Source organism: Python bivittatus, unplaced genomic scaffold (assembly GCF_059951505.1).
Source record: "Python bivittatus isolate LINGU-HERP-01145 unplaced genomic scaffold, Pbiv_v1 ctg000480_np1212, whole genome shotgun sequence".
NCBI lineage: Eukaryota > Metazoa > Chordata > Lepidosauria > Squamata > Pythonidae > Python > Python bivittatus.
Window position 1 is genome coordinate 105,839,999 of NW_028277075.1, and position 19,902 is coordinate 105,859,900.

The following is a 19,902-nucleotide window of genomic DNA, read 5'->3' on the forward strand; positions in this document are numbered from 1 at the left end:
AGGCATGGAAGCTGGCTGAGCAACTTTGGACCAGTCACTCTCATTCAGCCTTAGACTGGGAAGTTGAGAAACATCTACCTATCAATCCACACTGGACCACCATGGTGTATTACCATAAACTTTAATGAGAAGGCCTTCCTTCATCCTGCAGTGGATATACATAAACACACTTAAAGTATTGTATATATTACTTGATATAAAAGTCTAACGTACAGGTAGTCCACATTTACTGATCACAACTGGGACCAGCAACTTCATTGCTAAACGACATGGTCATAAATGAAAAATCATGTGACCATGGCTCTGGTCATTAAACAAATCACCACAGGTTAAGCACAATGTCACATGACCATGACTTGCGACTTCCTGTTGGTTTCCCCACTGACTTTGCTTGTTGGAATCTGGCAGTGAAGGTTGCAAATGGCTATCAAGTGACCATGGGATGCTGTGACTGTCATAAATGCGCACCCGTTGCCAAGTGCCAATATCGCAATCACATAACAGCAGGGATGCTGCATGGCTGCAAGTTCAAGGACCGGTTAAGTCTCCTTTTTTAGTGCTGTTGTAACTTTGAACAGTTGCTGAGCAAGTAGTCAGCAAGCAAGGACTACATGTAATTTATTTTGTATTTGTTTTCAGTCATGTCCTCAAAAGGGGAAACACATAGCAAACTTTGAAAAGCCAAGCAGGGTAAGACTTGGCTTGTATTTGGATGGGAAACTATCAGGAAATCCCAAGGCAGGGAAGTAGTACAAGAAGATGAAAAAGCATCTCTTGAGAAGGTAATGGCAAACCATTTCCATACTACTGTCAAAAAAACCCAACATCAACTCAAGGGAGACCTTACTTTTTGCTCCCCAATCCTAGCCTAATACTCTAACCACTAGGCATTAGGAAATACAGACCCACTTTTGAAAGATTGCTACACTTTCTCTTCTTTTGTTCTAGGAACATCTGCTATCAGAGATTGGCTAAGCCATGTCATGCCACGCACTACAATTATTCTGGCAGAGGAGGAAAAGAATTGGACTTCTAATTTTGGTTCTTTTGCAGTATTTCCCCAAATAGAAGGGCTGCTTGAAAGGCCAAACTATTTGTAAGTTAAATTGGGGAAACAATAAGAATTTTCAGTCTTAGAAAGACAAATTAACAAATAGTAAGAGAAGAGACAGTTCATACAAATCAAGAGAATATACAGGTAAAAAAAAATGGAGCAAGAGTGGCTGACATTAAATTGTACCCAAGCAAAAAACTCTGTGTGTATTTGTGTGTGCATATGTGTGCAGGATTAACAAGCTCCTGTCAACATACCACAGCTGTGGAGGAAGACAAAATGAATGTCAGCTGTAACAGAGAATGGAGGACAAAATAGAGGGTGGAATAAACAATGATGGAAAGAGGCAAAAAGCAAGTTGACCATAAAAGAGCACAATTCTGCTGGATGAGGATATGTTTTTGTGGGTATTTTTTTCCCAATTTTTCTGGCTACAATTCAAGAAGATGCTGGAAGATGCAGAAATGCTCAAGAACTTATACTGGAAGGATATTTTTGCTAATGTGACTGGCAACAATTGAGAATAGCAAGCATGACTACAGGTAATCTCATCTAGGGGACCACAACAAGTCATCCTTAGGATTAGGTTATCTGTCAGAAACTAATTCTATCTCAAATAAGACAGAAGCCTAAGACAGCAAATAGTAGGGAACAGCATCAGATCTCTATTTCTCAAGCTTTCACTGACAGTCAGCTTCTCTATGCTATTACACCAGTGTTTCATGCATCTGCTCAGTGCTATTACACTGATACTCATCTGAACCTTACCAGTCTTGGATGTCCTATATTCCCCATCTTGCAAGTGAATTAAATTTATTACAAATAATTCCTCCTGAAAACTGCATACACCTCTGCTTTCCTGCACCTTTACTCCTTACATAAAGATGGGGTGGCAAAAGAAGAGTAATTTCTGGTCATGTTTAAATCTTGCTATTGGGGCTTTTACCACCTCAGTTCAGATGGCCACTGCATGTCACATCAACTATACATCTGATATAGAATACTACATTTCAGTGGTCCTTAACTGTAAGATTATCTTAAGAGAAGTCCCATCAATCACACCATCAAAGAACCTGAGTCACTGCACAACAGAAACAAAAAGTCTACATTTCTTCCCCCAAAATGTGTTTACAATATTGTTATTTACTCTTTACAATAAATCTGAAGACTTAAAAGTTTTAGCGATTTGTCCAGTATATCACCTACAACACTTCTGAGTCCCAGCTGTGTTATGCGTACCATCAGAACAGCATCATTGGATTGGACCTCTCCATCCTGCTGCTATTGTATTGGGTATACTCTGGTGATAGTATTCATCCACATGGCAACTTGGCTGTTTATGATTTGGTTTAATGCATTCTGCCATCAACTTGTATTATATAGTGAAAAGAGAATGAAGTGCATGCCAGCAAGTGTAGCTGAGTATTGAAATAAATACAAAAATGCTTTCCCCAACGTTATCTGGAAAGAATGGGAATATTTTTCCAATGACTTTATATCACAGTCAAAAGTGATAGAATACTTTATCTCAAATGGTGGAAGCTCAGGGGCATTGGCCTGAGTTTTGAAAGTCCTAAGTATTATTAAAAATATCAAACTCCTAGATAATCAAGTGTCAGCTTTTCAAGATAGGCCAGGTCAAGATACAGGTATGGCAGGGATTTCAGGAATGCTGTTTATTGTAGTAAGGTAGAATAACAGAATCTTGAAAGCTTGTCCAAGTTTCTCTTTGTCCCATCTTATACCAAACAAAATCAAGGTGGGGTTCTTTTGAGTTTCTCTGTTGTGCCTCCCTCTATCTCAGGACTGGGTAATTTTTTCTGCAAGTCCCCCCTTGATGGCTGTCTCTTACCTTCCTCAAGTCAGCTCTACCGTCTTTTAATCAAGCAACCGGTTTGCAAGTTGCAATTTAGGTATGATTTTTAAGTCCCTACTAGAGTGCAAACCAGTCATCGTAAATTGCAACTTGAGAACCAGATGTAAAGAATTTTTTTTTAAGAGTAGAAAAACACTATGATGGGATGATAAGCTATAGTTAAAACAACTATGAATTGTGAAATAAGCTCATTCAGACATAACTAGTAGAATTCAGTTTAGAGTATTTGCAAACTGATGTCACTGTTCCGCTACAAGCGACTCATCAAATATTCATTTGTTCGGTTATAATTAAATTACCATAAAAGATATTTATAAAAATGAATATTATCCACTTTAATTAAGACAATTAGGAACATTTATGGAAAAAGAAGAAAAACAGTTTAAAAGAGGTCTTTTCACTTTTACTAAAGAAACTTATATAGTTTTTATTAGCTAGAAAAGGATACAGGGATGGTTTTTTTAAAGGTATAAATTTACTGCATTTTATTGCACTTGGCAATCTTGATTTCAGACATGAATTTGAGATTTTGACAAAATGGCCTGCTTTCCTCTGTAAATGAGGAAAGAACAGTGATGAATGAAAAATATATTATAGGACTTCCTCTGTATCTTGCCCGTCATTAATGACTGCATGATGCAACTTTCTCCTTCATGGATCACTGCCTTGTCGTGGCGAAGGGGCTTGCGTAACTCAGTGAAGCCATGAGCTATACCGTGCAGGGCCACCCAAGATGGACAGGTCATAACAGAGAGTTCTGACAAAATGTGGTCCACTGGAGAAGGAAATGGCAACTCACTCCAGTATCCTTGCCAAGAAAACCCCATGGACAATGTTAAAAGGCTAAAAGATATGACGCCGGAAGATGAGCTCCTCAGGTCGGAAGGTGTCCAATATGCTACTGGGGAAGAGCGGAGGGCAATTCCAAGTAGCTCCAGAAAGAGTGAAGCGGCTGGGCCAAAGCCGAAAGGATGTTCAACTGTGGATGTATCTGGAAGCGAAAAGAAGGTCCAATGCTGTAAAGAACAATATTGTATAGGTACCTGGAATGTAAGATCTATGAACCAAGGCAAGCTGGATGTGGTCAAACATGAGATGACAAGATTGAACATCGACATCTTGGGAATCAGCGAACTGAAATGGACGGGAATGGGTGAATTTAATTCGGTGACCATTATATCTACTACTGTGGGTAAGAAACCCTTAGAAGAAATGGAGTTGCACTCATAGTCAATAAGAGAGTGGGAAAGGCAGTAATGGGGTACAACCTCAAAAACGACAGAATGATCTCAGTGCGTATCCAAGGCAAACCATTCAATATCACAGTCATCCAAGTCTATGCCCCAACCACTGATGCTGAAGAAGCTGAAGTTGACCGCTTCTATGAAGACCTACAACACCTTCTAGAACTAGCACCAAAAAAAGATGTCCTTTTCATCATAGGGGATTGGAATGCTAAAGTAGGAAGTCAAGGAGTAATCGGAATAACAGGCAAGTTTGGCCTTGGAGTACAAAATGAAGCAGGGCAAAGGCTAATAGAGTTCTGTCAAGAGAACAAGCTAGTCATAGCAAACACTCTTTTCCAACAACACAAGAGACGACTCTACACATGGACATCACCAGATGGTCAATACCGAAACCAGATTGATTATATACTTTGCAGCCAAAGATGGAGAAGCTCTATAAAGACAGCAAAAACAAGACCAGGAGCTGACTGTGGCTCAGATCATGAGCTTCTTACTGCAAAATTTAGGCTTAAATTGAAGAATATAGGGAAAACCACTAGACCACTCAGGGATGACTTAGATCATATTCCTTGTGAGTACACAGTGAAGGTGATGAATAGATTTAGAGGATTAGATTTGGTAGACAGAGTGCCTGAAGAACTATGGACGGAGGTCCGTAACATTGTACAGGAGGCAGCAACTAAAACCATCCCAAAGAAAAAGAAATGCAAGAAAGCAAAATGGCTGTCTGATGAGGCTTTACAAATAGCTGTGGAAAAAAGGAATGCGAAAAGCAAGGGTGAAAGGGAAAGATATAAGCAACTGAATGCAGATTTCCAGAGAATAGCAAGGAGAGGTAAGAAGGCCTTCTTAAATGAAAAATGCAAAGAAATTGAGGAAAACAATAGAATGGGGAAGACTAGAGATCTCTACAAGAAAATTGGAGATATGAAAGGAACGTTTAGTGCAAAGATGGGCATGATAAAGGACAAAAAAGGCAGGGACCTAACAGAAGCAGAAGAGATTAAGAAGAGGTGGCAAGAATACACAGAAGAACTATACAAGAAAGATCTTAATGTCCCTGATGTCCACGCTGGTGTGATCACTGACCTTGAGCCAGACATCCTAGAGAGTGAAGTCAAGTGGGCCTTAGGCAGCATTGCTAACAACAAAGCTAGTGGAGATGACAGTATTCCAGCTGAGTTATTTAAAATACTAAAAGATGATGGTGTTAAAGTGCTGCACTCAATATGCCAGCAAGTTTGGAAAACGCAACAGTGGCCACGGGATTGGAAAAGGTCAGTTTATGTTCCAATTCCAAAGAAGGGCAATGCCAAAGAATGCTCAAACTATCGCACAATTGCACTCATTTCACATGCTAGCAAGGTTATGCTCAAAATCCTACAAGCTAGGCTTCAGCAATACATGAACCGAGAACTACCAGATGTACAAGCTGGGTTTCGAAGAGGCAGAGGAACTAGAGATCAAATCGCCAACATTCGCTGGATCATGGAGAAAGCACAAGAGTTCCAGAAAAATATCTACTTCTGCTTCATTGACTATGCAAAAGCCTTTGATTGTGTGGATCACAACAACCTGTGGCAAATTCTTAAAGAGATGGGAGTACCAGACCACCTTACCTGTCTCCTGAGAAATCTGTATGCGGGCCAAGAAGCAACAGTTAGAACTGGTCATGGAACAACCAATTGGTTCAAAATAGGGAAAGGTGTATGACAAGGCTGTATACTGTCACCCTGCTTATTTAACCTATATGCAGAGTACATCGTGAGAAATGCCAGGCTGGAAGAATCACAAGCTGGAATTAAGATTGCAGGGAGAATCATCAACAACCTCAGATATGCGGACGATACCACCCTAATGGCAGAAAGTGAAGAAGAACTAAAGAGCCTCTTGATGAGGGTGAAAGAGGAGAGTGCAAAAGCTGGCTTGAAACTCAACATTAAAAAAACTAAGATCATGGCATCTGGACCCATCAATTCCTGGCAAATAGAAGGGGTAGAAATGGAAGCAGTAACAGACTTCATTTATTTGGGCTCCAAGATCACCGCAGACGGAGACTGCGGCCATGAAATTAAAAGACGCTTGCTCCTTGGGAGGAAAGCTATGGCAAGCCTAGATAGCATATTAAAAAGCAGAGACGTCACCTTGCCGACAAAGATCCGCATAGTCAAAGCTATGGTTTTTCCAGTAGTAATGTATGGCTGTGAGAGCTGGACCATAAAAAGGCTGAGCGCCGAAGAATTGATGCCTTTGAACTGTGGTGCTGGAGAAGACTCTTGAGAGTCCCCTGGACTGCTAGGAGGTCAAACCAGTCAATCTTAAAGGAAATCAACCCTGATTGCTCATTGGAAGGATCGATAATGAAGCTCAAGCTCAGATACTTTGGTCACCTAATGCGAAGAGAGATCTCTTTGGAGAAGACCCTGATGCTGGGAAAGATTGAAGGCAAAAGGAGAAGAGGACGGCAGAGGATGAGATGGTTAGATAGCATCACTGAAGCAATGAGCATGAAACTGAGCAAACTCAGGGAGGCAGTGAAGGACAGGAAGGCCTGGCGCAATATGGTTCATGGGGTCACGAAGAGTCGGACACGACTTAACGACTAAACAACAACGATGCAACTTTAAGTAAATGGAGCCTGAACCTAACTCTCCTGCATACAGAATCCACTTCTGATATAATGTATGCTGAACTATACTGTCTTTGGAAAAAAAAATTATGATATTCTCTATATTCTCTTTCTATCTGTTATGGATTTCTAAAAAGAGGAACAGAAAACAAATTACTAGCAACAGCAAAACTAAGAAAATGGAAAACAAATTCCCTAAAACATAACTGAACAATAGAAAACATCCGATTATGTAAATCAGTAGTAAAAAAGGCCCAAAAAACCCATCAACAATTTTCCACTATCCCCTCAAAATAGGACAGACTCTAACTTAGTGAAAGAGCAGGCACTTTCCCATGTACCAACTCCTTTTTCTGGGACTTCTTATGTTTTGGTGGGAGGTGACTTGAAGGGATCTATACCTAATACCCCTAAGAATCTCCAATGAGTGATCCAGAACAGCTTTCCTGACCTAGCCAACATGCTGGTGAATTCTGGGACTTTGAGTCCCAACTCATCTGCAGGATGGGAAAAGCTAATTTAATATAAGAGAATATATGTAGCTCAGGGTTGAGCTATGGAGTCCTTGGTGCTCTCTGAGCTTGGTTGTTTACTTGCAGACATTTAATTATCCAACTAGGTAACATCATCAATACTAGTGAAGGTGAGCTTTGCTCCCTGTTTATATATAGTAGCTTGCCCTGCCAGTGTTGGTGGGGGTGTGGTTTTCTCCTTGGTAGTTCCTTGAGTAGGGTATTATTTTCTGCTTGATTGTTTGCCTGGTGTTAATCCCAGCTTATCTGGGTGTTGGCTACTGTTTTCTGGGGTCTCTGTGGTAAGTCCTGTGGTTTTAAGCTGAAGGTTTTAAGGAAGTCCTGTGGTTTAAAGCTAATTTAGATTGATTCTTTGAATCAGTGTAAGATAGATTCATATATTCATTTCTCAAAAGTTTATCATAACTGAAGTGTTCTGACTAAGCTTTGGAAAGCAGATGGAAAGAAAAGCTTCTTTCCCCATAAATATATGATCTATATATTTTCAGGTGGATAGATGGAACTAGAGACTATGGTTAGAAACAAACTGGGAAGTCATGAAGGCAGTATCACATCAGTTTTATGGTCTGTAGAACAGTATAATAGCCTGTCTTGCACTTCCACTATAGCATTTATCAACTCAACATATACTTTTCTAATCCACCATGATTTAAGATGATGGTACAGAATCTGATGTAAGAAAGAAAGATGTGGGGACCATCATTATATAAAAGTACACTTCATACTTCCAGGTAAACTCTCCTCAAACTTGGGACATAGATATTAAATACTCAGCCCTACAGAGAAAATACAGAGTTTGTTCTCTCTCACACACACACACACACTCACACACCCTCTCCCCCCTCCCCCCCAACACAGAGATGTATGCAAAAAGTTGAACAGTATTTCTGAAGCACCAGTTTCTGATATCTTCTATTTTCTGGAATGACCAGAAAAACTTCTGTTTGGTAGTTTCACTCTCCATGTTGGCCAGGTAGTTCAGAAAGATGCCTTAGTTGCAATATTCCCAAGCCACTGAGAGATTTGTCAGGGTAAGAAGTACACAGACTAGTCATTTACTACATAGACTCAATCCCAACCAAAACAGATACTGCACATTTTCTAAGAACACTTTAATTGCTGCCACATATTTCCTCCTAAAATCATGTGTTAGAAATCCAAGATGACAATAATTCAGGTTAGAAGGAACTAATTACTTCCTCTTCAGCAAACACCTGACCGCAAAGCTATTCCTTCTCTCAGAGACAGCATTTTATCACTTCTCATTCATTCACTTATCCCCCAACTGTTTCATTTAGCCACAGAGCAGAGCACAACGGGAAAATCTCACCCCTCTCCAGAATTCTGTCTGCACATGGAACCAATTGGGGGAAAAAATCCATAATTATCATATCCCATAAATACAAAGGGATCTGCACAAAGCTGTAAGATAAAGTCAGCAGGACTGTGTTACTGTCATGCAATTCTCCATAGTAACCTTTGAAATAAGGATTATTTCAAAGATAACTATACTAATTCAATAGTTACTGAATTTATTTTATATGCCTGTATTGTGTAAAATTCTAATATTGTAAGTTAAAAAGATATTGAAGATTCATCACAGAACTCTATCAGCCTGCTTAACAGACCACTAAAATGGAGGCTTTTTCTAACCATAAACTCAACTAGATCTAACAGCAGACAGGAATTCTTTCAGGAAACAAGATATGGTCCATTATAACCAGTAGTCCCCTCAGTGAGCTACAAGCAAAGTTGACTTGAACAGTCCATCTTATTCAGAGGGTATTATTGAAAAATATTAATAACTCATATTCTACTTCTCCACTTTACATATAAGAAGCTGCAATGGAAGAAGATGTTTGCAAGAAAAGAACCAAGCTCAGAGAACCCCAAGGACTCCACAAAGATGCTAGTATCTTTCTGATTTTTTTGATGTTATTCTTGGCTAAAGAATTTAACAGTAATAGCAACCAGCAATCTTTTTTGTTGCACTACTACAATTACTACAATTTTGGCATCCAACATTAATGTTACTTTTTAGATGCAATAACTAATATGACATGCTTTATTGTGATATGAGAAAGGTATGCAAATGGTAGCACTGATTACCCTGCAGGATACAGCAGATAAAGCCCTTCTGTTTATCCCACTAGATTAAAAAAATATACCCTTAACTGCTTATCTAACCATTTGCTTTATGTGCACATATGCCTCCAAGGGATACTGTATGTGCAAGGTAAGTCAACACAGGAGACTGGATAAAAAGGGGAACCTTACGGATCATTTAGTTTTCCATCTTTGTCCACCCAAAGATCTTAACGCCTGAAAAAAGCTTAAAAGGTTCAAACTGGGCTTAGAAATGATCTGTTTGAATTGCTCCCTCTAGCAGCAACCATAATTACGTCTCCTCTCCAACTTATGCTAAGCATAACAAAAATGGGTGTTTCAAATGTTTACAGCAAATCCACAAGATAGGGAAGGGAAAGAAGAGACATACAACCACTCTATAATTCCTGATTCCTAACTTTAGTTTACATTCAGGCCTATAACCATTTGTGACAAAATAGCTATTTAATATTTTAAATTGGCACATCTAATATAAATGTATAGCCCAAGCTACCTCAGTTTGGTTTAATCTTTGAGGAATATGGAGGAAGGTCACTGAGATTAATTAAAAGCAGTATGTTATACTGCCAAGTGGAATTATACTTAACAACTGATATGCACAACTCCAGGGAGTAAACACCTAGTCCACAGATCAAACTCTGTAACAGTCTTTCTCCAAGGTGGTACCTTCCAAATGTGGGTGGAGATTACGGAAGTTGGTCTAACATCCGGTTGGCACTTTGCTGGGAAAAATCTGCCCTGAATATAAAGACAAACCACTAAGAGGATATTAAACCCAAGATATCAAGGACAAATCACAGAACTCATTTTGAAAACAATTCTCAGGCACTTTATATATTGTAACTGAAAATCCTCCCCTACTACGCTAACATGGGAGGGCTGAAAAGTATCTTTTCTTGAAGAGACTTCCCCCACTAAACTACAGGGCCACAGCTCATGAACATGCCTTTTAGTATTATATATTTGGGGCCCTATAATATTATACGGCCCATATTAAACATATTCAGCATGTTCTAAATTACTATAATGTTACTTAGAAAATAGTATGCAATGGGTAGGATTAAAAGTCAGGCCCCGTTGGCTAATCAGAATAGGTCTTATTAATTGTATTTTTTTTTCCAGAGAAAATGTTATTGTACAAATGAAAGACTTTTATATGAACTTTTAATGTAATTATATAATAAATTGTCTATGGGGCCTGACTTTTGGTACACACTATAGAATACCTGTAAAAGGGACAAATCTAGAAAATAACATGTTAACAGTTTTACCAATTATTATGAACATTTTCCCCTTTGAGAATAAAATTCTCTATGCTTTGCATGTACTTGTACAAGTATTATTACTGGCAAATGTACTACTGCCCTCTGCTGTATATTTTAGGAATAGTTACAAGGGAAAATTTCACTCTAAGTACTGCTTCTCTCAGCATAAGCCGCTGACAAATCAGTCATTTACCATTTTAAAAAATATGTAATTCAATGTAAATAGAAGTTGATAGAGCAAATGCACAGTACATAATAACTGTCAGCTGTGACCTTCAAAGGTAGCAAACACATACTATGTCACGTTAAGCCAGTCTTGAAGCAAACCAGGAAAAGAAAATATGTAAAAAGGTACACAAGTAGAAGTTTGTTTTGCCAAGTTCATCTGAAATATTCAGAAAGTACTTAGGCCTTTTCCTCAATGAAAGAATAAAGCACATGCTTATACATCTTCCCAACAGAAATCTGTGGGCTTGCAAGTGCATAATACCAACTCGATCAGGCTTCGTGTTTATTTACAAACTTCAGGGCACTGATAAACACCTTACAATTGAATGAGAGAAAAATTTGAATACACAATGCTCGAGTTGTGCAAAGCATTCAAAAGTGGCACTTTGCAAAGCATACTAGTGTGACTAAAGCATACTTCCATGAAGCCCTAAAGAAGCTGGGCTCTTGGAAGGAAAAGATTTTTGCATTTTATAAAGGACCTCTTCTGAATATGTTGGATAGCACAATACCATCTAACAGAAAGCAAAAAGGGAGCCTTTTTTCTAATTTTCACTGTGTACTTTAATGTCTATGTTAGAGGATACTTTTAAAAATGTATCTTGAACTAGTATGTAAACTTTAAAAAAATCATTTAGCTTTACTAATATGGAATAGAATTGAAAACCTTAACCAACCCAATTAAAATCAGAATTTTGGAATGTTATGGAACAGCCCAGCTTGTGACATTTGCAACTCTGCAAATGGGCCTACTAGCCAGCATTTAGATGGAAAAGTACTGGTGTGTTTTGGCTTTCAAATACAGGACTAATTGTACTAAAAAATGAGGATTAAGCAGTGTTGTTATTTATCTGTAGAAGGTCAACTGTCTGCCAAAACCCAAAAGTAGTTTGGTTAGCAACATAGAAATGTACCTGTCGGCTATTTGAAAAAATAATCTACTCCATCTAGCGACTGCCACTGAGTTCCTAGAATAGATTTTTCTGTACGAAAAGGAGAAGGAAACTAAGTGTAATTTGCTATGTAAATTCTAAAGATAACTGCTGTGAAGAGATCTACTTGAAGAGCTGTCAAAAAATTCAAAATTCAACATCACAGACCTACTGAAGACGGTCATCTCAAGCTAAATGTATTATTTATGGCCTTTGTTAACAACGTATGACCATAAGGGATATTTAAACTCTTTAAGTGTTAAAAATGTTAAGGACTTCACTGGATCCAAAAGCAAAGGTTTTGCGGGGGGATGGGGAGTGAGGTGTTTTTCTATCACAACATCAGGTTCAAAAATATCAAAATCCAGACTAGCTTAAATTTCTTCTGAATCTTTTTTGCCAAAGAAACACAAAGGATCAAAGCAGAAATAACTTAAAACAGAACGGTCCTAACCATCCATGTGTCCCAGAGGGGAATTCTGGGAATTATAGTCTTGATACATCTGGAGAGCTAATTTAATGTAACATCTCCCTCTTCCAGTCTCTCTATGAAAGAATGTAGGCTTGCCCTTGAGAAGGAGGAAGGGAGCAATGAACCGTTAAGGGAGGACTACTGAGTCCTGAAAAAGTGGAAAACATGATAAAGAAATCCAAAATAGCCCTGCCTTGATTTTGTTTGGTATATGAGGGAAACTCTGACAGGCTTCCAAGACTCCGTTGTTCTGCCCTGTAACAATAAAGACAATTTGTGGAATCCTGCTGTTTCTGTTTCTTGACCTTGCCTACCTCAAACAGTTGGCACATTCTCTCACACACATACTTACACAGTGCAACATCATAAAAGAGGAAATAGGGAATAGCTGCCATCAATGTTATATCACATATCTGTTTTGACTACACGAGTCTTCACTGGTTGTTCAGATAGTTGTACAACAGTTCCCATTATCCCATATGATTTCCACTTTGACTGAAGCTGACAAGATTAAAACTACCCAGGTTTGAGAAGGATAAACAAGACATTATCAGGAGACACAGCAAAGAGATGTCAATATTATTTAGTTGTGGATCTATTTACAAGCTGAGATTCAATTAAATCTTGCCTTCTTTTGATTAGAATTCAAGAGAAGAACCATCTCTGAGCCACTGAACTATTATTCTTAACATGAATGTGATGTTTTCCTTGATTGCAACTGCCACAACAGCTTTATACAGAAAGAAAAATTAAACTCCCAGAAGAAAATCTCAGCTACCTAAACCTTAAAGTGGATCTAGCAGAACAGTTACATGTATTTCATTACATGATTTGTATACCAACTTTTTATTCCACTGAATATATTCAAAGCAGTTAACAATAATGAAACTTTGAAACAGATTAATAATCAGTGCTAAAATTGTTAACAGTGAAAAGCCAGATGAGAAAGAGGCATCATGACTGCTCTTCTACTGGCAGAGAGAACAGGGTCCAAATGTAACTCCTGAGAATGGGCATTTTGTTTTTAATCTGTTCAATCGTATCCGATTCTCAGAGACTGCCTGAACAAGTCCCTGCAGTTTTCTTGGCATGGTTTTTCAGAAGTGGCTTGCCCTGGCCTCCTTCCTAGGGCTGAGAGAAAGCCTAAGGTTACCCAGCTGGCTTTTGTGCCTAGGTGGGACTAGAGCTCAGTTTCCTAGTTTCTAGCCTGATGCCTCAAGCAATACACCAAACTGGCTCTCAGAGAATGGGCATAGGCTGGCATTAAAAAAGAAAAACTTCTAGAAAATCCATCCTCATCTTCCTTGCTTTTTTTCTCTCCACCAAACATATAAATAGATTATTTTAACCATACCACTACATACAATACATGTAACTACGCCAATACAATAAAACCTTTTGCCTAGGTTGCTGGCTTAGGCAAAAAAAGTCTGAGTATCACATGAGACCTCAATTCTTCCATACTTAGCATATCACTTCTAGGTCAGTACAGCAGGGATGGACTTCCAGGGAAGTAATGGCAGATTGAGGATGACTCTGCACAAGCGGAGCTAACAGCCATGGCAGAAAGAGGAGCCAGTGAAGGGATTGGCTCCTTGAAACCCCTCTGTGGATCAAGGAGAGGATTAGGATAACCCACAAGCTTGCTCCATACAGAGGCTCGCCCATGAAGAGATCGCAAAATAGCAATCTCTGCTGCGTTTGAGAGCTCTGGGAGCTGAGTGAAAATCATCTTGCCTAAGTTGCAGTTCAGCACCTTCAAACGGACACTGGATCGCCCACTTCCTGTCATAACTACTTTAGGAAATTACTTATTATTGACCTTTTGGATCTTAAGAACCTTCTGAAGGGCAAGTTTCATCACACCGGGAGAGCTTCCTTCTATCTTGGATGAAAAAAGTTTTATGTAAGTTTAAAGATTAAATAGAAAATTTTTAATTTTTGGGAAACCACAAAAGAGCATCTAGAATGTTGATTTTGGAAAGTTAAGGGGCCAGATGGACTTGAAATAATATTTCCTGTGGGTTGATTAACATTTTATAAAAATATATATGAAGATTTTGAAATTAACTGCAAGAAATCCTCCGTGGGAAAGTTTTGCTAGCTGGAGAATAAACATATAAGAGGGGACTTTGAAGGTTGACTAGAGGGAACCAGAGGAAACTAAAGATTACAATTAAAGGAGAAGAGACCTATTAATACCATGGAGCAATATTATTTGACAATAGAAGATATTAAAGCTGTCTGGGAACAAAGTACTCAGAAATTACTTTTAAGATTGTCTGCCACTATAGATGGATATTATAGAGGTTACAGAAGAGGAACAGACTTTAGAGGATAAAATAAAGACTGAGGCTGATTTGAATATGGATTTGAAAACAGATTTTTAAAAAACACCAGACTACAAGAGTGATATGGAAGAAGATGCAGATTTGAAAACGGATTTCAAAATGGCAGATTTGAAAACAGATTTCAAAATGACAGACTATAAGAGTGACATGGAAAAAGATGCTACAGTGGATTTACAAATGAAACGGGCTAATGTTTTAATAACTAAGAGGGACATACAAATAATAAATCAGAAGAGTGACTTGTATAGCTTTTTCATTTTGGACTTACAAAAGGGACCAGTTAAACTACTGAAGCTGTTCCTAAGAGGAGACAAAGAGAAGAAATCAACTTGTGGGACGCTATTTGTTGGGATTAAGGACTAAACTTTTTAAAAGTAAACAGAAGGACTACAAAGTGAACCTATTTGATCAAGGATGGATAGATGGATAGACAGACAGAAAGATATTTCTGGTAGCTGTTAATGGAATTTCTTTATGACCAGGACTGAATTACGATGCTTTAAAGACACCCGGGGAGAGATTTCTTTTGCTTTATCTCTTAGAGAAAGTCGTAAGTTGGAGCACAAAATGGATTTATTTCATTAAGGTTAAAATATATATATTATTATTTCTGGTAGCTCTTAATGGACTTTTGTTGAATAGAAATGAATGATGAGTTTTTATAATTTGTTTATTGATAAGAGATGAGTTATGGGAAGAAGAGATCTTTTTTTTATTATTGAAATACTAGATAAGGTGTTAAGTTATGGGAGTTGTTTATACTTGTCTGGAGGGAAGGGGGAGTCAGTTTTATATTTCTTTTCTTCTTTTCTCTCTCTCTCTCGGCACTTTTCTTTTTCTTTTCCTCATTTTTTATATTCCTCTTAGTTTGTATTCCTCTTTTATCTTTGTATTTGTAAACTTTAATACCATTATTACAATGAAGTACAGCAGGGATGGGGAACCTATAATTCACCAGACGTTCCCACAGTAAATTGTAAGGAATAATGGGAGTTGAGATTCAGCAACGTTTAGTCCCTATGCATTTGGTCATGGTAGCTGTCCAAATGCTGAACCTAGAGCTCCGGAGGAACTATCACAAGAGATTAGCTGCCACAGATTGTCTGCACTTTAACAGCACTGTTGTTATGCACAGCAATGATCGGCAATAATATAACTGTATCCATGACCCTGTTAAGCATTAATTTCCAAAAAAGGGAAAAAGAAGAGTGTTGTAGGCAATTACAAGGAACCTTACCTTTTTTGCCCTCTGTGCTATATCAGGTGTTTTTGTAAGCAGTTTTTCAATCAAGTATTCTCTAGTCTGTAAAGATCAAGATTGTTTTAATTAAGTCCAGCCTCAAGAAGCAGAAACATTCATACTGATCTCAAAACAGGATTTACTTGCTGAATTAAATATTTTACCTTTGCTTTTTGGAAGAATTTGCATTTTAAAAGTTCTGCTGCCGTAGGCCTAAAAGATAGATTAAAAAAGACAATTCAGAATATGATCCTAGAATTGTGTTGATAGAACCAGTGCTGTTACATGTTATTCAGAACATTCACTATTAGACATACAGTGAGAAGTATTAAGAATGGAAACAACAATGTATTTAATTTCAATATTCTCTCATTTTCTTTAAAAAAAGATAATTATACTTTACATATAAGATCAAAATAGTGAAAACACCAGTTTTAGAAACATGTGTTTACTAATTTACCTTCCATATTAAAAAGTTGTTTAAACAGATTCTTACAACCTATCCCAACTTGTTCCAAGAAGCATGTAGATTCATTCACTGGAGAAGAATTAATATTTTGCCATAAATATAAATCCAATGTACTGCTTCAGGCAGGAAGATTTTTAAAAAAGAAAATAAATGAAGTATCCCCCAACCTATTTACAGACAGTAAAATCTCAGTTTAATAAACCTCATTTAATAGACTTCAGATGCAATGGATAAAATTTCCACCCAGCTATCACTCTAAAATAATGGAGAAGTCAGAGGCATCAAAAGTAGTCAAGATGAGGCAGTTCGATTTACATTCAAGTAATAGTTACATCACTTGTATCAATTAACATATTTTGTAATTATATCATTATGCAAATATATATTTACATAATTTATATAATGATGTCATTACACCAATAACTTAAAACACCGTGAATAACATACCTTTGGATTTAATGGATAGTCAGAAGAAACAGGCACCTCTCCCTGAATTAGTCCATTAACCAAAGGTTTATACTACTGAAATTTGGTTGTAATGGTATCCTGCTAGCAGCAGAATCAATATCCCTGATAAATCCAATTGCCCTCAGTAATCCCACTCCAACTGTGCTGCAGGGAGCTGGGAAACTCCTTCACTGCAGATTTGGAGGGGCAAGTTTACTGCTATAAATGGTGCAGAAAAATTCCCAGATTTAGCATAAATTTGTTCATGCAGCTTCAGAATTAGCCCAGATTTTAAAGTGAAGAAAATGCTCTTTCTTATTCTATCTAGAAATCATCTATATCAAATTGATAGTTTCTCTAGTAGCATAACTACTATTTCAGTTCTGAAAATAGCATCAAGAACAGTGCAGACCAACACGTTGGCTGATCTTTAGTAAATGACAGTATGAAATATCTGATAAGTCCCAAGCATGAAAGAGGAGTGAAAATCCTCAATCATCAACACCTCCCTTGATATCTTTAAGTAAGACTTCAAAGTGGCTATCCAGAAGTGGGTGGAAGAGGTGGATTAACTCTGGTACATAAGTAACTGAAAAATGTTTCTAAACCCTAAAATATATATCTATGATTTGAAACATTAATATCCACGAGTAACTTCTATATATCCCTCCATGCACGATTTCTTGGCTAAAAAAGAATCAAACTTTTTATTCAAGAACCCATATTTTCAATCCAACTTCTTTTTAAAAATGATTTAGCATCCTCTCTTCCCAAAGCACATATTGATTGCTTAATCTGAAAAAGGATCAGCTTAATTTTGATCAGTCTTGTCCAGACCTCAGCAGCTACACCATCTAGTGGCTAGAAACATTCTCAGCATCTAGATGGGGAAGAAGTTACAGCTACAAGATAATGTTGTTTGTTCTTAATTGGGTGGGGAGGGGCGGAGAGAGAGAGCGAGAGAGAGAGAGAGAGAGAGAGAAGATCAGGAAGATAAAGGAAGGCCTAGGACTCTGATGCAGTTAATAGTCTGAAAGAAACCATTTCACACCACACAATAAGTAATGGTCTTTCTAATACTTAAAATAGAACTGGAAATCAGTTCACTTGGTTATGTTAGCAGAAAAATGAATACAATGCTTTTGTATTTAAAATAAAGAATGACAGCTTTGTCAAAATTAATAAGCACTAGTAAACAACAAATAAAAATGGTTAGCATTAGTTTATAGTGTTTCTTCCTATGCTGTCTTTTAATACCGTGTTGCAATAAGCAGCCATTTGTGCAGTTGGCAACTTAACAAAAATGGGTTCTCTGGGGCATTTCAGGCTAAAGTACTGAGAACACTTTATCTGTGGCCAAGTGGCAGACCTTTGCTTACAGCACGTGCCCCGGGGATCTAGAGTTAATGAGACACAATAAAAGGCAAATGGTTTAGAAACAATATACAAAGGATCCCCAGAGTCAAACAAAAGAAAATCCATTTCCCAAAAATATACATGTGGTATACGCTTAAAACTCATGTAGCACAAAAGGTAACCCAAGTTATTCCATTCGACCAGAAAACCCCTTCTAAAAAGGGCATATGTCTTTTTATTATTATTTTTATTTGCAATGACTGAAATGGCCAATTCTTCCAAATGAAAGCATGGCTAGTCAACCAACAGAATATCTTTTCTGTCTTTAAATATACTATTTACTTAAATATAGTATTCCAGAATCATAGTGATGTCCTATAAAGCCAAGTTCAGAAATAAACTAACCAAAATAAAAGAGGCATGTTTTATAGCTCCCTCCCCCAAGTTCTTTTCCAATAGCACAGATTTTGGGAAAAATAATGCTTTCTCCATTCTGTCATTTTCCATTACTCTTCACTGTCTGCCCTATTCCTCTAACCATTCTAGACCCCTTTGGTTTCTGGGCTGCTGCTATTCCCCACCTTGGGGCAATTGAAAGAGGAAAGATGGGAAGCCATCTCCATTGTTGGTTTCATCATTACCTCTTTGTAAGAAGGCAAGGAAATTGAGTATTTTGAAAATAGGGAAGGAATGACTGTTAAAGAGAGTGGAGATAGACCTTTCTCAATCATCTTCCCCCGAGAATGAAATATTACAGAGCGGTCCATCATTACGGAGACCCTCTGGGCCAAAGAGCATTTCTTCAATAAGGAACTTATTTCTGCCTCCTTTACACATGGGGAAACACAAGGAGTGACTGATCACTTCACTTCAGGCCGTGGGTTACAGTGAGTGAGGGACCTAATGCATGATGTTCTGATTTTTCTAAATAATTGTTGGCTTTTCTGAAGTTTTGATAATTTTTGTGTTTTTATTATATTTTTTACTCTATATTTTATGAGCTACCCAAAGTCATAACACATTGAGGCAATATATACATTCCACAGATAAAATAAAGTATGTCCAATTATGTCAGCCAGAAAAAGCAAGGGTCAAGCAACCAGATGGACACCCTGATCTCTCTATATTTTATTATTTAAAATGCGTACTTTATTATTTAAAAGTATATCCTCACTTAAAAGCTTTGCCTCACTTTCTCAAATTCTCTCTCCTTTTTAAAAACACCATACCTTTTAGAAGGGTCTTTTTGAAGACACAACGAAATTAGTTTTCTAAAGGACTTGCCATATTTCTTTGTCATTTCTTTATCTTCTACTCCTGTTTCCAGTGTTGGAGGATCATTTTGCAAGGTCAGCATTAATACCTGTTTTAAAAAAAAAAATTAAGAGAGTAGCCTTAGCCAAATTAACAGTGCTTTAAATAATGTTAAATTACAGTATTATGCAAAGAAAGCTAGACAATAATTTCAACAACTACATGAAAAAGTAGGGGCACAATAAAATGTTCTTGACTCTGAATTGCCACACCACTTTACAGAATATATACCAGTCAGTTTCAAACTAGATATGAATCCCTAAATATAAATGACAGTTCAGAAATTCAGAATAAGCCTGAGGATTTGCAGAGTGAGGCTGGTGGGACTAGAAAGTCTCAAGCTTCATGTGACCATCTGAATA

General features: G+C 37.6%; 1 protein-coding gene across 1 annotated transcript in view; it reads right to left on the reverse strand.

Moving 5' to 3' along the window:
* Positions 1–19,902, reverse strand: part of STK39 (serine/threonine kinase 39) — a 125,015-nt gene that overhangs the window by 38,919 nt on the left and 66,194 nt on the right. Inside the window, exons 8-10 of the mRNA XM_088146699.1 lie at positions 19,456–19,589; positions 16,119–16,167; positions 15,952–16,017 (exon numbers count right to left, since the gene is read on the reverse strand). Coding sequence (XP_088002825.1) covers positions 15,952–16,017; positions 16,119–16,167; positions 19,456–19,589 — 249 coding nt within the window. The remainder of the gene's footprint in view (positions 1–15,951; positions 16,018–16,118; positions 16,168–19,455; positions 19,590–19,902) is intronic.